Source organism: Capsicum annuum, chromosome 6 (assembly GCF_002878395.1).
Source record: "Capsicum annuum cultivar UCD-10X-F1 chromosome 6, UCD10Xv1.1, whole genome shotgun sequence".
NCBI lineage: Eukaryota > Viridiplantae > Streptophyta > Magnoliopsida > Solanales > Solanaceae > Capsicum > Capsicum annuum.
Genome location: NC_061116.1, coordinates 224606649 through 224621174, shown reverse-complemented (window position 1 = coordinate 224621174; position 14526 = coordinate 224606649). Strand labels below are relative to the sequence as shown.

Below are 14526 nucleotides of genomic sequence, written 5' to 3'. Positions count from 1 at the left end.
TTCACTCTCTATAAGTTCACTATCAAGTACCAAAGATGTTTCAATCTCTTCTTTACCTTGTTGTGGGTCGAGGCAGCCTAGCTCTTCCTTCGGGAAGCTCTCGGCACAAGGTGTTTGGACAAGGGAAGTTGAATTTTATGGGATAAGTTTAGGTAACAATTGGCGTAGCCTTTCCACGTGTCATTTCATTTCTTCAATATCGTCATTGATGCAATCAAACGTGGCATCAAGATTAGTGGCAGCCATGGTACCTAAAGCAAAGGACGATAACAATCAACAGAACAAACTTCTTAGTTCAAAATGCCTCACCACACTCTCACTCGGTTTTACCTCATACTTGGTTTCACAAGTGTTGAAAGACGGCTTGTACTTTGCGAGTGATTGAGGGTCGAACTTGAACCAACAAGCTACAACGAATTCACAAAAGATGAAAGCACACAAAGAACGTTAACACGAACAAACGGACACAAAACTAATTTACAATCTAGTAGAAGTTTACTAGCTTGTCAATTACCGTTCGGACCAATCAAACGAAACTACAGAACAATAAAAAGAAACTAAGAAAATTTTAAATTTGAGCCAAAATTGTTGCATGAACAATAACAATGATGACATAGAAGCACATAATTAGCTGCGGTTTCTAACAATTTTTGTTGTCTAATTTCAAGTCTCGGTCAATTTACAATTTAGGAATTGGTGAAATTTATTTTAAGGAGAAAAATTCAAACAAGTCTTGGAGCCTTTTCAAATTGAAGTTTTCAAGACTTTGACTTTCTTGTACTTCTCCTTATAACATGGACCCTTGTTTTATGGAAAGTTGTTGGAAAGTGGTTGAGATGTGATTGACTATTTAATGAGTGATGGTAAGTCTTTCAAGACTAACAAAGCTTCACCCTTTTTTTTTCCTTCACCTTTATAGATCTAATGTTCACTTTATATTAACAAGCTATGAAGGTTGTGAAGAACTTCAAGAACAACATCACCAATCACCAAGAACAACCAACAACAATCTCCAAAAACACCACAATTTTCACACGGCCAACTTCCAATTTTCACAATACAATACCTTCAACACTTGGCCAAGACAACTATAATTTCAACAAAATGGTTATTAGGCCACCAATGAACGACAATATCACGTGGCCAATCTTAGAACAACAACAAGATGGCGACCACAAGGCCAAAACAGTCCACCACAATAATATTTTCAACAACAATTCAGCCAAGCCTTATGTTCACGAAAACAACTCCAACAATGTAAGCTCAAACTTAGATTTAGACTCAAGAGTGTTAGAGATGAAGAAAACTAACACTAGAAACAACAAAACAAGTAAAAATCTCGGCCAAGACACAACAATAAACAATTTCGGCCAAGAACACAAAATGGACAGATTTGCTTCTTTTTTTCTGGAATTTTTAGATTTCAATTTTTTTTTCAAGTGAGCTAGCCCAAGATTTGATCTTGTAGGAACAAGATCAAGCCATGATCTGATACCAAATGATACGCGAAAGACAAGAGAAACATGAAACAACTCCAAAATAGTTCGCAAATCTTAAGGATCCGAGGACTTTTTTAAAAACCACTCTCGGATTCACTACAACAAGAATACAAGAATACAAGGGTGTTTTTGACACCAAAACAATAGCAACACAACAAGAACAAGATGAACAATAGACAAATTTTGGATTGCACATTAACAACACAAACACACGGTTACAACATCAACACTACTACACAATTACAAAGAAAGAAAAGGATAAATAGTTAGACAAATTGAAGGTATAATCTTAACAACCTAAAAGCCTATTCCACTCTTGGACCTTTAACATCATACACAACAAATACCTAAATCTTACGTTGGCACAAGAGTGGCCTCGATCTCCCAAGCATCCAACGTTTCCAAACTTAAATCCAACACGAGTGATTCCACACTCAAGTTGAAAGCCCTAGTTACAAGTTTCGTCTATGGAGGCCATTCTCACAAGAGAGAGTGTTTCAAATGTTACAACTTTCAATATTCAACAAAAACTAAGACTAAAAACCCTAAGAGGTTCTATATATAGTGTATTACAAAATTGAATACAAAATGACCACAATACCCCTCAAGGGTGAGGTGCCCATCAAGTGTAATTTAGGGGATGTTTTTAGTGCATTTAGGCCCTCTTTTACACTTCACTTGTGCACTTCCTTGGACGGATTCAATACGCACTCATTCTCGTCCATCCTCGTGGTCGTACTCGTATCAACATGTTTTCTGAAACAGGCATCTTGAATATCCATAAGCTGATAGGTATTCGTAAAAAGATCGAGATCTCCAATATCCCACAAAAAATTATGGGATATTCATAAAAAGATCATCCTATATTCGAGAATAAGCCACTAACGGCCTTCGAATTACGGAGAAAATCAAGAGAGAAAAATCAAGGGAGGAACAGATTTGTAACCACAATCGTTTATCAATAAAAAATTCTTGTTTCTTCATATTTTTGTTTGTGGTTAAAATTTATTTTTCATGAATTTAAATTATGTTGCAAACAGTGGACTTTGGATTTTGCTCACTTTCATATGAATACAAGGTGGTTGTTCTTGATGTTTCATAAAGGAAAGACATTAAACCTTCGGTTTTCCCTATTGGAACTGATCATTCATGGAGGCCTTTGAAAGAAATTCCTTATAGTGAAATTTCTGAGACAGTTGTATGTGTGAAGGGGATAATATACTGGTACGCTAAGGTTACTTGTACTCCCGATTTCTACTCGCAAAAGAGAGAAAAAAACACTCATTTGTTTTGATATAACTAAGGAAGAATTTGATGTGATTGTGGTTCCAGTTGAAATCATGGAATATTTTGTAACAAGTGTAACAAAAAAGGGAGGAAGGCTTTGTTTAGTAAAAATAAACCGTGGTCCTATTTGCTCCCTCTTGATCAACGTATACGTTGCCTGCAATAACACTGTTGATGATCTGAGTAGCTTAAATTCATGGAAGAAAGAGGTCACTGTGGCAGCTCCTAGTATTGGATATTCCTTAGACCTAGAAGAGTATGTGTACGCCGTAAGTGCTACTGATGAGATTGTGGTGATTCTACTCGATGAAGATTGATCAGACAATGCATTTTTCGATGTTGCAACCGAAAAACTGTTGGGCTTATTTTTGACTCGTCAAGCTACATTGATCCCTTATATGTCAAGTTTGGTAGCTTCTCTTCATCGACCACTACTTGCTTCCTCCTCTTGAACTATTCTCTTTGATGACAACAGAACCCACAGACACTACTCTTTAGATGTGCAAAGGAAAAATTCTGCTCCAGTACAATGGTCTACAAACCACACAAGTGACGTAAACCGCATCAGACAAGTCCAGTGCGACAAGCTCGACTAAGAAAAGATGCATGCAGTTTCAAGCCTAAGAGAACCCCCACCCCCCACAATTTGGAAGATCACTTAGTCAAGCAATTCGACCACATTGCGGGCTCCTCTTGCACTATTTAATTAATTTTTTTTCCTGACTGTCCCACCCCAACAGCCCACACTAGGCCACTCCCAAGCCTCCCTGACACGCCTCGGTCGGTTTTTGGCCAAAAAAAGCCCGAGCCACGGGCAAGTTAGAAACCAACTTATTTGTAGTGTTTCAAATTGTTTTTACTATGTCAATTTCGTTCATGTGATTTATAACTTTTGATGGCTCGGAGTTTCAACACACACAAAAAAAGGTTCAAAGAAAAAATTAATTTACTTTGTTTGAGCAACATTTTTTATTATCTAACGATTTATCGTAATTTACTGATCAATTTATTTCTCTAGGCCGGGAGTACACATATATATATTTTTTTCTTATTTTTTATATTGATTCATTAGAAGTTCTATCTAACAAAGAGAGAGAAAATTTAGCAGGAAATATATATATAGTAAATTTTGCTTTTAAAAAAAAAAAAAAAAGAATGAATCATCACAATCAATATTCATCATTAAATAAATTTTGCAGGAAATGTAATGATTTAGCACTAGATTTCACTCGTTGCTAAATCTAGTTTTTTGTAACGACCTTTAAACGCCATTTTAACAATTTTAGTAAAGCTTCCATTTAAAACGGGATCAGGATAAGGATAGTAATTAACAGGGAGCAAAGTGTAGTTTATTAAACAAGAAGACCTCTTAGAAATTTACCCAAAATTAAGAAAACGCGGGAAATACAAAATTCGATAAGCCTATAAATTAGGGCAATTTGAAATCTCCAGTTCCTCATTTCCTTCTCGTGAGGATGTCAATTGCAGTTTGGCAGCAAATCTCCTTATTCCGATTCGAAGTCGAAAGCTGTAGGTATGTTTCCGATTCATCAAAATTTGCATTCTGATTCAGTAAAATGCATTTGTGAGCATGATTTTTGTGCAGATTTGATGAACGAACTCTTCGAATTCTCGAGTCTATTTTAGCTTCGATTGATTTCAAATCTGTGGAAGGAGTAGTGTGCACTTTGAAACAGTTCATGAGACATGAATCTCTTCGCATTATTGAGGAAATCGCTGGAAAATCTGTAGAGCATAAGCTTCTGATCGTCGATTTTCTGGTTCACGTTTTTGCTCTCATTGGAGATACTGAGGTATACCGTACATACAACTTTGATTTTATTGAGTTTAAATTGGCAGATTTCACTTTGATTTCGTTATTTGGAAACAAATAGTTAATAGCAGTTAGATTTAATCGGGAAGAACAGTAATTTTCAGTAGGATAATGTTGATGACACTAGAAATGCATATAGTGAAAGAGCGTCTGATGTATTAAACTGTGTATTTTGGTGATAAGTAGAAGTTCTGCTTGAAATTTTGTAGCCTTTTGTGTTCAGTAATTGTATTATCTTTGAAGGATATATCTCGTGTTAATGTTTTTCTAAAGAAGTTGTTGTATTATGTAGTTTAAGTGTTCAAATGCACTTCAATAAGTATAAGTAGTAGAAGAGATAACTTATATAGCTGTAGAAGTGGCGCACGCGCTTCTGGTGGCGGCAGCAGGTGGTAATGTGAGTAGCAAAAGACGTAAACAATGACTGCTGAGCACTGGAGAAACTGTATTAAGTATATCTAAGGGAAATTTATCCTTCCTTATGTATACACAAACTGTTTTAGGTAATCAGTATATGCAACATTTTGGAACACGAGAACCTGACTATCCAGAAAATGTAATGAAGGAATGATGTTAATTTGATACTTAGAGCCAATGACAGGAAAAATCAGTTTGATTACTCACGGCCATAGTCATTTTAATTGTTGCCTAGATTTCATGGTGGATCATTGCAGCTTGTTGAATACAAAAGAAACAGGTCTCAAGTGTGGAAAATTCTAGGAGAAACAATAATAGACTAGTTGTTTTTCTATTATAACTGTTTTCAGTTAGTTACACTAGTGCTAACGGCTAGTTAGTTAGTTAGTTAGTTAGCGTAATCTCTAGCCTATAAATGTATATGACTATACACATTGAAGTACAATGAATACAGGCAGTTACTCTTATCTCTCATCTTCTTCCTCTCTCAGTTCTCTTCCTTCCTTTCTTCTACAAACACTATCAAACTCTGTACTTCCTTCATTGATGAATTAACAAGAAGCTTACTGCTATCTTGTATAATTACATGGTATCAGAGCCAGGTTGGCTAGATCAAAACTAGCTACCTTAGTCGATTCTGAAGATTGAAAAAAGTGCTCAATCACAGATTCAGATTTTTTTCAAGTTCTTAAAGGATTTCTTGAGTCAAGATTTGAAGGTTCAAGTAATGACAAATGGTGTCGAAATGGGTGGTGGATCAATCAGCAGTGCAAGAGCAGTTACTGCAATGGATTACAATCATGCTCTCTTTCTCAGTCCCTCAGATGTTAGTGGAACACAGATCATCTCCTTCCAATTGACAGGTGTGGAAAATTTCTCTATCTGGTTCAGGTCTATGCGTGTAGCTCTGTTAGGAAGGAATAAATTAGGACTTGTTGATGGTTCTTGCACAAAAGAAAAGTTTTCTTCCAATCTGGGAAACCACTAGGAAAGAGTAAATGCTATTGTATTATCATGGATTATGAACTCTGTGTCTAAAGAGTTATAGGTGGAATCATGTATGCATCAGTTGCAAGTGTTGTGTGGAATGAGTTGCTTGAAAGATTCAATAAAGTAGATGGTGCTAGAACTTTCAATCTGCACAAGGAAATTGCAACACTATCTCAAAGAACAGCTTCTGTGTCCTGCTATTTCTCAAAACTGAAGGATCTATGGGAAGAATTTGAGGCACTTGTGCCTGCTCCTGGTTGTGATTGTGAAAAGTCCAAGGAGTTTGTTCTACATCTACAAAAACTAAAGTTGTTTCAGTTCCTCATGGGACTAAATGAAACATATACACAGGCTAGAAGTCAGATACTACTTATGGCTCCTTTGCCTACTGTCAATCAGGCATATGCCATGATAATGAGTGATGAAAGCCAAAAATCTATAGCTACTAATGCAGGTGTGCTAAGATCTGGTCCTACAGGCATTGGTAGAAGTCTTGACTTAGCCATGTTTACAAGAAATGGGACACAGAAATTCAAGAAAAACTACAATTTGCAATGTGACTTCTGTAAGCTAAAAGGTCATACTAAGGAAAATTGTTGGAAGTTAGTTGGATATCCTCAAAATCACAAGTTCAAAAAGAGGTTCAGTCCAAAGGATCTAATGCAGTATACAAGGTGACTAGTGATTCTCAAGATACTACAGAAATGACTACAAGGCAAGGTTCACATTCAAGGTCTATCCAAAGTAACTGGTTCAATGATGGATGCCATCAAGAAGAGTCTGAAATGCAGTTGGATCAACTAGGTCAGATGGGAATAACAGCCTTTACTAAGGAACAATATGATCAAATCCTGAAGTTGATCAACAAAAATAGTGGTGCTAGCACTTCTACTGAGACAACAAATGCTGCAAATGCAGGTATTAGTGTATTTCTAGCTTCATATGAGTCAAGAAATTGGATAATTGACACTAGTGCCACAAATCACATGGTTGGAAAGTTAGATCTACTAGTGAATGAGTCCATAGCAAAACTAGGTAAGCCAAGAAGGGTGCATTTACCTAATGGTGATCTGACTGAAGTTACACATGTAGGATCTAGTTATGTGTCTGCTGAAAATAGTATAATAAATGTGTATCATATTCCTCAGTTTACATGCAGCTTGCTTTCAGTATCTTAACTGACCAAGGAATGGAAATGTTCAGTGAACTTCTTTCCTGATTTTTGTGCTTTCCTTTGTACTAGAAAGGTGAGGGGGATTGGTAAGCTTGATGGAGGTCTGTATCTCTTAGTGAATACTCAAGAAAGGAAGGTTGCAGCAGCAACAAAAGTCTCTACTAAAGCTAATGAAAGTAAAGCCCAAGCTGAGGTTGATCTGTGGCATAAAAGATTAGGACATGCCTCCTCTAATATACTTCTAAAGTTGCTACGTACTAAATTTCATGTAGTAAAAGATAGAGTAAAGAAATGTACTATCTGTCCTTGTGCCAAGCAAACCAGACTTCCTTTTCCTACAAGTAATACTCAGTCTGCATGTTGTTTTGATCTAATACATATGGATCTATGGGGACCTTATAGAATTCCTACTACGAATGGTAATAAGTTCTTCTTAATAGTGGTTGATGATTGTTCAAGGTTTACTTGGTTGTTCTTATTGAAACTCAAGTCAGATGTGTATGTGCAGATATAACAATTTCTTGAGTATGTTAAGATACAGTTTGGCAAAACTGTGAAAGTAATTAGAACTGACAATGGAACTGAGTTTGTGAACTCATTATGCAGTAGTTTATTTGCAACCAAAGGTATTGTACATCACACCTCATGTTCTTATTCACCTCAACAGAATGGTGTGGCTGAAAGAAAGCACAGACACATCCTAGAAGTCACAAGAGCATTGAGGTTTCAAGCAACAATACCTGTTAAGTTTTGGGGATATTGTGTTTTAGCTGCTGTGTATCTCATAAATAGGTTACCTAGTTCAAGTATTGATTATTATACTCCATATGAGAAATTATATGGTACTAAACCATCTTGTGAGCACCTAAGAGTAATAGGTTGCCTCTGTTATGCTAAGGTGCTAAATGAGTCTGACAAGCTCATGCCAAGATCAAGAGCAGCTGTGTTGATGGGATATTCTAGTACTAAGAAGGGATATGTCTTATATGACATATCTACTAATGTTTTCTTTGTTAGCAGGGATGTGTCTTTCAGGGAAGATATGTTTCCTTTCAAGCTTGAAGCAGCTAATGATCAGATTCCCTATCATGTGTTTCCATTAGAAGATCAATATTCAGCAGCAAGTGATGTTATGGCACCCTTGCAGGCTCCTATAAATGTCTCATCTCAAGAGGTTTCGAACATTGTGAACCAGCAAGAACACCTACAGCCTCATGTACCTACTACTAGACAGACCATAACCAAGGTGTATCAAAGAAAATCAAGCAAACATCAAGAGGTTACTCAGCAAGAACATCAACTACAAAGGGTTCCTAATACTACAGAACCTGCAACTCAACCATCTGCAGCTCAAGATCAAAGGAAATCAACTAAAGAAAGGAAGTCACCAGCATGGATAAATGATTTTGACTCTTAGAATACAAAGAAGGTACGTCATGCTCTTGCTAATCATGTATCATATGATAAACTATCTCAGCCCTATAAGAGTTTTGTGGTGAAACTGAGCCTACAAGCTACTCTGAGGCCTGCAAAGATCCTAGATGGATAGATGCAATGAAGACTGAAATAGAGGCCTTAAATTCCAACCACACTTGGGAGGTTGTTCCCTTGTCTAAAGGTAAAAAAGCCATTGGTTGCAGGTGGATATATAAGGTGAAGTATAAGGCTTCAGGTGAAGTGGAAAGACTTAAAGCCAGACTTGTAGCAAAGGTTATGGACAAAGAGAAGGGATTGACTATAAAGAAACCTTCTCACCAGTTGTGAAGATGAAAATAGTAAGAACTATTCTTGCTACTGCTGCAAAGAAGAATTGGTTTGTTCATCAGATGGATGTCTACAATGCATTTCTAAATGGTGACCTCACTGATGAAATATACATGAAGTTGCCTAAGGGATTTGCCAGTCAGGGGAGAATTCAGTATGCAAACTGACCAAATCTCTATATGGCATAAAGCAAGCACCTAGACAATGGAACATGAAGCTATCAGAAGTCTTACTAAGGTCTCAGTTTGTTCAAAGTCAATATAATCCATCTCTGTATATAAGAAGGACACAAGAAGGAATCACTTTGGTACTTGTGTATGTTGATGATATGCTAATCACTGGTGATAGCTTGAAACTGATAGAAGATGCAAAAGTTATGCTACAACAAAGCTTCAAAATGAAGGATCTAGGTGAGTTAAGGTTCTTCCTTGGTATAGAATTTGCAAGGTCAAGCAAAGGGATACTAATGCACCAGAGAAAGTACACTCTAGAGTTACTATCAGAGTTGGGATTGACAGCAGCTAAACCAGTGGTTACTCCTATGGACTACAATGCCAAACTGACCTCAAAACAATTTGATGATCGTGTCAAACAGCTACAACCTACTGATGATCCTCCTGCAGATCAAGGTGTATATCAAAGATTGATTGGCAAGTTACTATAGTTAACCATGACTAGACCTGATATTGCATTTAGTGTACAGACACTAAGTCAGTTTCTACAAGAGCCAAAGAAGTCTCATATGGATGCTGCAATCAGAGTTGTGAGATATGTTAAAAATCAACCTGGTCAGGGTGTGTTACTATCTAGTGAACCAAGTGATCAGGTGAGTGCCTACTGTGATGCAGATTGGGCATCATGTCCTCAAACTCGGAGATCAGTGACTGGTTACTTTGTAAAAATTGGGAAGTCAGTTATATGCTGGAAGTCAAAGAAACAAGCTACTGTTTCCAGAAGTTCAGCTGAGGCTGAATTCAGAAGCTTAGCAGCTGTAACAGCTGAGTTGGTTTGGATACTAGGCTTGCTAAAGGAAATTGGAATGGAAGTAAAGCTGCCAGTCAAAGTGTTTAGTGACAGCAAATCAGCTATTCAAATAGCTGCCAATCCAGTTTACCATGAGAGAACTAAACACATTGACATTGATTGCTTCTTCATAAGAGAAAAGATAAGCCAGGGGATGATCACTACAAACTATATTTCTACACAAGATCAACTTGCAGATATGCTGACCAAAGGCCTCACCAAGGCTCAACAAGTGCATCTAAATCACAAGCTAGGAATGTGTGACATTTTTTCAACTTCCTAGCTTGAGGGGGAGTGTTGAATACAAAAGAAAGAGGTCTCAAGTGTGGAAGATTCAGAAGAAGCAATAATAGACTAGTTGTTTTTCTGTTATAACTGTTTTCAGTTAGTTACACTAGTGCTAACGGCTAGTTAGTTAGTTAGTTAGTTAGTTAGTTAGCGTAATCTCTAGCCTATAAATGTATATGACTATACACATTGAAGTACAATGAATACAGGCAGTTACTCTTCTCTGTCATCTTCTTCCTCTCTCAGTTCTCTTCCTTCCTTTCTTCTACAAACACTATCAAACTCTGTACTTCCTTCATTGACGAATTAACAAGAAGCTTACTGCTATCTTGTATAATTACACAGCTACACCTCATTTTTTATTTTATGTGACACAATTTGACTAAGCATGAGGTTAATAGTTAACTGTAGTCTTCAACAGAATGTCGATGTAGTTGTCGAAAATATATTTGATATCAGATACATCACGGCATGCTTTAAATTATCTTTTTGCAACTTGTGAAAGATGCATGTCTTTACGGGAAACATATCCTTCTCTATGTTAATATACAACCTGTTTTAGGTAAAAGTTTGATAAAATGAAGTACTCAGTATATATTTAGGAATATGAGAACCTGACTATCCACTTAAGGGGTCGTTCGGTTGGAAAACAAGCTATCCTGCAATTAGTTATCCCACCCTCAAGAAGGGATAAAAATAACACTACAATCCCGGGATAACTAATTCCGAGATGAGTTATCCCATGCATTTTGAATTAATCCTGAGATTAGTTATCCCTCATCCCTCCTACCAAACGACCACTAGATGTAATGAAGGAATGATGTTAATTTGACACTTATGTCCAATGGCAGGAAAAATCAGTTTGATTACTCACTGTCATATTCATTTAATTTTTGCGTAGCTTTAGCCTTTAACAGTAGATAGCTGCAGCTGCACCTCGTTCTTTTCTTTTATGTGACACAGTTTGAGTGAGTAAGAGGTCAAGAGTTACCTGAAGTTTTCAACTGAATGGCGATGTAGTTCTCGAGAGTTTATTTGAATATTAGATACAGCACAGCATGTTTAAATTATCTGTTTGAAACTTGTGGAAGATGCGCACAAAATTTATCAGATTTAAGAGTGTGTCAAAACATTTTGGGAGATCCAAAGTGTTGGCATATCCTATGATGTGAAAGCTTTAGAAAACATAACTAATGATGATGGCATTCTTCTATATTAGCAATTTTGGTTGTCTTTTTGTTTTCGTTCCAAACTCGTGAATCTCTTAACACTTTGGTATTATAGAGTTGCTTGGCCTTGAGATATGAGGCACTGCTTATGAGAGAGCAGAAAGCTTCCTGTGATCAGAGATTTCTTGTTTCATATAGCGAGTGGCTCACTTTTGCGGAGCATTCACTTGAAAGTGGCTATTGTTCCGTTGCAAAGAAGGTAAATTTCTGACAAAATTTTGGGCCCTTGTGAGCATATTAGATATACAAATGTCAAATGAGCACGGAATAAAGTTCTTAGTATGTGCTGTCTTTTGCAAATTTATGCTCACTTCGTAACATTTTTGACCTATGCTACCATTACGTTAAGGTGAGAGTTAAATTCTAAAATGACCTACTACTAGTACTGTTATGTTTCCTTAGTTATCATAACTTGTGGTTCTTATCATGTCATATTGTGTTCCCCTTTTGGATGTGGTTGTATATCAAACAGAAATGATCTTTATAATAGGTTATATCTGGGTTGGGTTAACTGGAAGACTGATCTGATCTGACATTCAGATGATATTTGTGAGATCAGTAAACTTTGTCATCTCTATGCCTCTTGTTGGAGGAATTTGCTGGATGTAGGTTAAATTTGGTTCGTTTGCATTCTGAATTAGGAATTACACTCACTGCTGAAAACATCTCTTATAATTGGTTGGCCTCCTCTGCCTCAGCAATTGTCCTCCTTGTCTACTGTCAGAATATAGTATGGACAACTTGATAGACATCAGAAAGGGTTGTGGCCACCGTGCAAGGACACTAAATGTGTCTTAGTTCCAAAATCAATACTGTAATTATTAAGTAATTTTTTCTTTTGAATATCAGTTTCCAACTTCCAATCAACAATGGGTAAATCTATAGGATGAAAGTTATGGTAAGAATTAGATCAATCTAGCAATGTAACTATTGCATCTTCAACATCCTGCCAATACTAAGAGCATATGTATTTCACTTGATTCTGTCTATTTTGTACATTTATCTTTGTGCCTTGTATGTTATGGTTTCATAAATGTAGTGAAGTTACAATGTCCTACAACTTATAGCAAGTGTATCCAATACTTGCCTCTGACCTGTAATTTTCAGGCATGTGAAAAGGCGCTTTTATGTTTTGAGATGAACATCATAGATGACCCTGCAAATGATTTCGTAATTGAAAAAATTAAGAAGCTTAAAGATGTTGCTGTGATCTCAGCGTCTTCAAAATCTGGTATGTTCAAGTATTTCATTAAATCCCTCCTTTGTTTCATCATTAATGCTCTGCCACTATACGTTCCTCACATGAATGTGAATTGAATTCAAGAACTTGGTGGAATGACATCGAAGTGTTCCTTTAGCCCATGTAATTAGAAGGGAGTGGTGAAGGGAAAGGTAATAGTTATCAGTTCATTACTGCTAAAGACTTCTTGTGATACATTAGTTCAGGCGCAGGCAGCAGCATACTTCAATAACAAAAGTATTCAGCAGAGCTCACAAGGATCCTACATTTCTGTGGAACCTAAAAGTTCAGGAAGCACTCTGTTTAAAGATGGAATCAAAAGACGACACAAACGCCAATTGGATGAATACCGACATTTGAAACTGGATAAAATAACTTCTGGAGGCGCGCAAAATATTTTGGTATGGTCATTCTGCCAATATCATTCCTTCTCCAGCCCCCAAAGTAAAAAAGATCTTATTTAGTTTAATTGTTAAACAATAATTGATTGTGCAGGAATGATTTTTCTCTGATGTATTACTATTAGGGAGTACCAATATGATCAAAAGATCAAATGCTCTTCTTATGGTTAGTATTTCAGCAGGTAATTTACTCTGGTTAATGTTGTACGATATCATTGCTACAGTATGTTTAAAACTTACAAGAAAATTGGTCCTATACGTATGCCGGTGGGAAGACAACAACATACCAGTGGTCTCATAAAGTGGGATCTGGGGAGGGTAGAGCATAAAATGTTCAGAAAGAAAAATAATAGAAGTAATAGAAGTACAAGAAACAACATATAGTAACAAAACGTCTGCCTATGGAAAGAGTCAGAAAAAACTTATGTTGTCGTAAGAACCTCTTGTTTCATTATTGACTCTTTTTTTTTTTAATCTCTAAGAGAATTTGTTTCAGCTATTGACTTTTCTCTTCAATATTTGCTTTTGCACCATAATAAGCAATTTTTGGCATTTTAAATTACAGTTAATAAGACAAGGGTAGAATACTTGCCTTGTCTCTTCTCAACCTTGGTCCTGCAATAGGAACCTAGCATGCTGGTGATAAGTCTTCAATAAAATATGTTGGTTAGGGAATCTGTAATTAAGTCTAAGCAACAAACAATGAGTACATTTGCAGCAAGATATTAGCTTCAGCCCCTCTCCATGTAATCACGTGCCTATGCAGTTGAGTCTTTTGTCAGTTTTCATATTTCAGCAAATTGGATAGGTGTAACTTTTACTAGTCAAAATCAGAAAGTTGGCTTAGAAATTTTGAATCAAACAATTAGGAATTTGTAAATCTTTTTAGAAATCTAATGAAGAGGACATAATGAAAAAAAAATCTTCTCTTGAGTAATCATGTGAGATGAAAGTATCGTGCATGGTTTTCAATGGGAAGAATCAGGGATGGATATAGGTTAATGGATACAATTTCATTTGAATTCAATAGCTTAATTGAGATTTTTTATGTGTTAAAAATTCGCTACTCCCTTTGTCCCGATTTATGTGTGATTCTTTTCTTGTTAGTGGTTCAAAAAAGAATAGCACAATCTATATTCAGAAATAATTTAACTTTAAAATATTCAATTTATTCTTTATGAGATGATTTTGTGACCACGTAAATATTTTTGACTTTTTTCCATGAATTAGCCCAATCAAACCTCATAAAGAAAAAATTACATATATACACATGTTAACTTTGCCTTATTACATTACATCCCATGTTGAGAAAGAAATTACAAAAATTTCAAATTAATTGCTTAAATCTCTACCTTTTTTATTTTCTCTTTCTTCCTTCTT

General features: G+C 36.2%; 1 protein-coding gene across 1 annotated transcript; it reads left to right on the top strand.

The window, feature by feature from the left end:
- Nucleotides 1-4254: 4254 nt before the first annotated feature.
- Nucleotides 4255-14044, top strand: LOC107874603 (protein DOUBLE-STRAND BREAK FORMATION). The gene is made up of 5 exons (XM_047414175.1): nucleotides 4255-4320; nucleotides 4393-4600; nucleotides 11561-11704; nucleotides 12613-12736; nucleotides 12947-14044. The coding sequence occupies exons 1-5, from the start codon at nucleotides 4262-4264 to the stop codon at nucleotides 13207-13209; spliced, it is 798 nt and encodes a 265-aa protein (XP_047270131.1). The 5' UTR covers nucleotides 4255-4261; the 3' UTR covers nucleotides 13210-14044.
- Nucleotides 14045-14526: the final 482 nt, after the last annotated feature.

Excerpts from the sequence above, each read along its gene's own strand:
- LOC107874603 (XM_047414175.1), top strand. The coding sequence starts at position 4,262 with ATGTCAATTGCAGTTTGGCAGCAAATCTCCTTATTCCGATTCGAAGTC. Across the intron at positions 11,705-12,612 it reads ATTGTTCCGTTGCAAAGAAG|GCATGTGAAAAGGCGCTTTT; the intron begins GTAAATTTCTGA and ends TGTAATTTTCAG. Across the intron at positions 12,737-12,946 it reads CTCAGCGTCTTCAAAATCTG|TTCAGGCGCAGGCAGCAGCA; the intron begins GTATGTTCAAGT and ends GTGATACATTAG.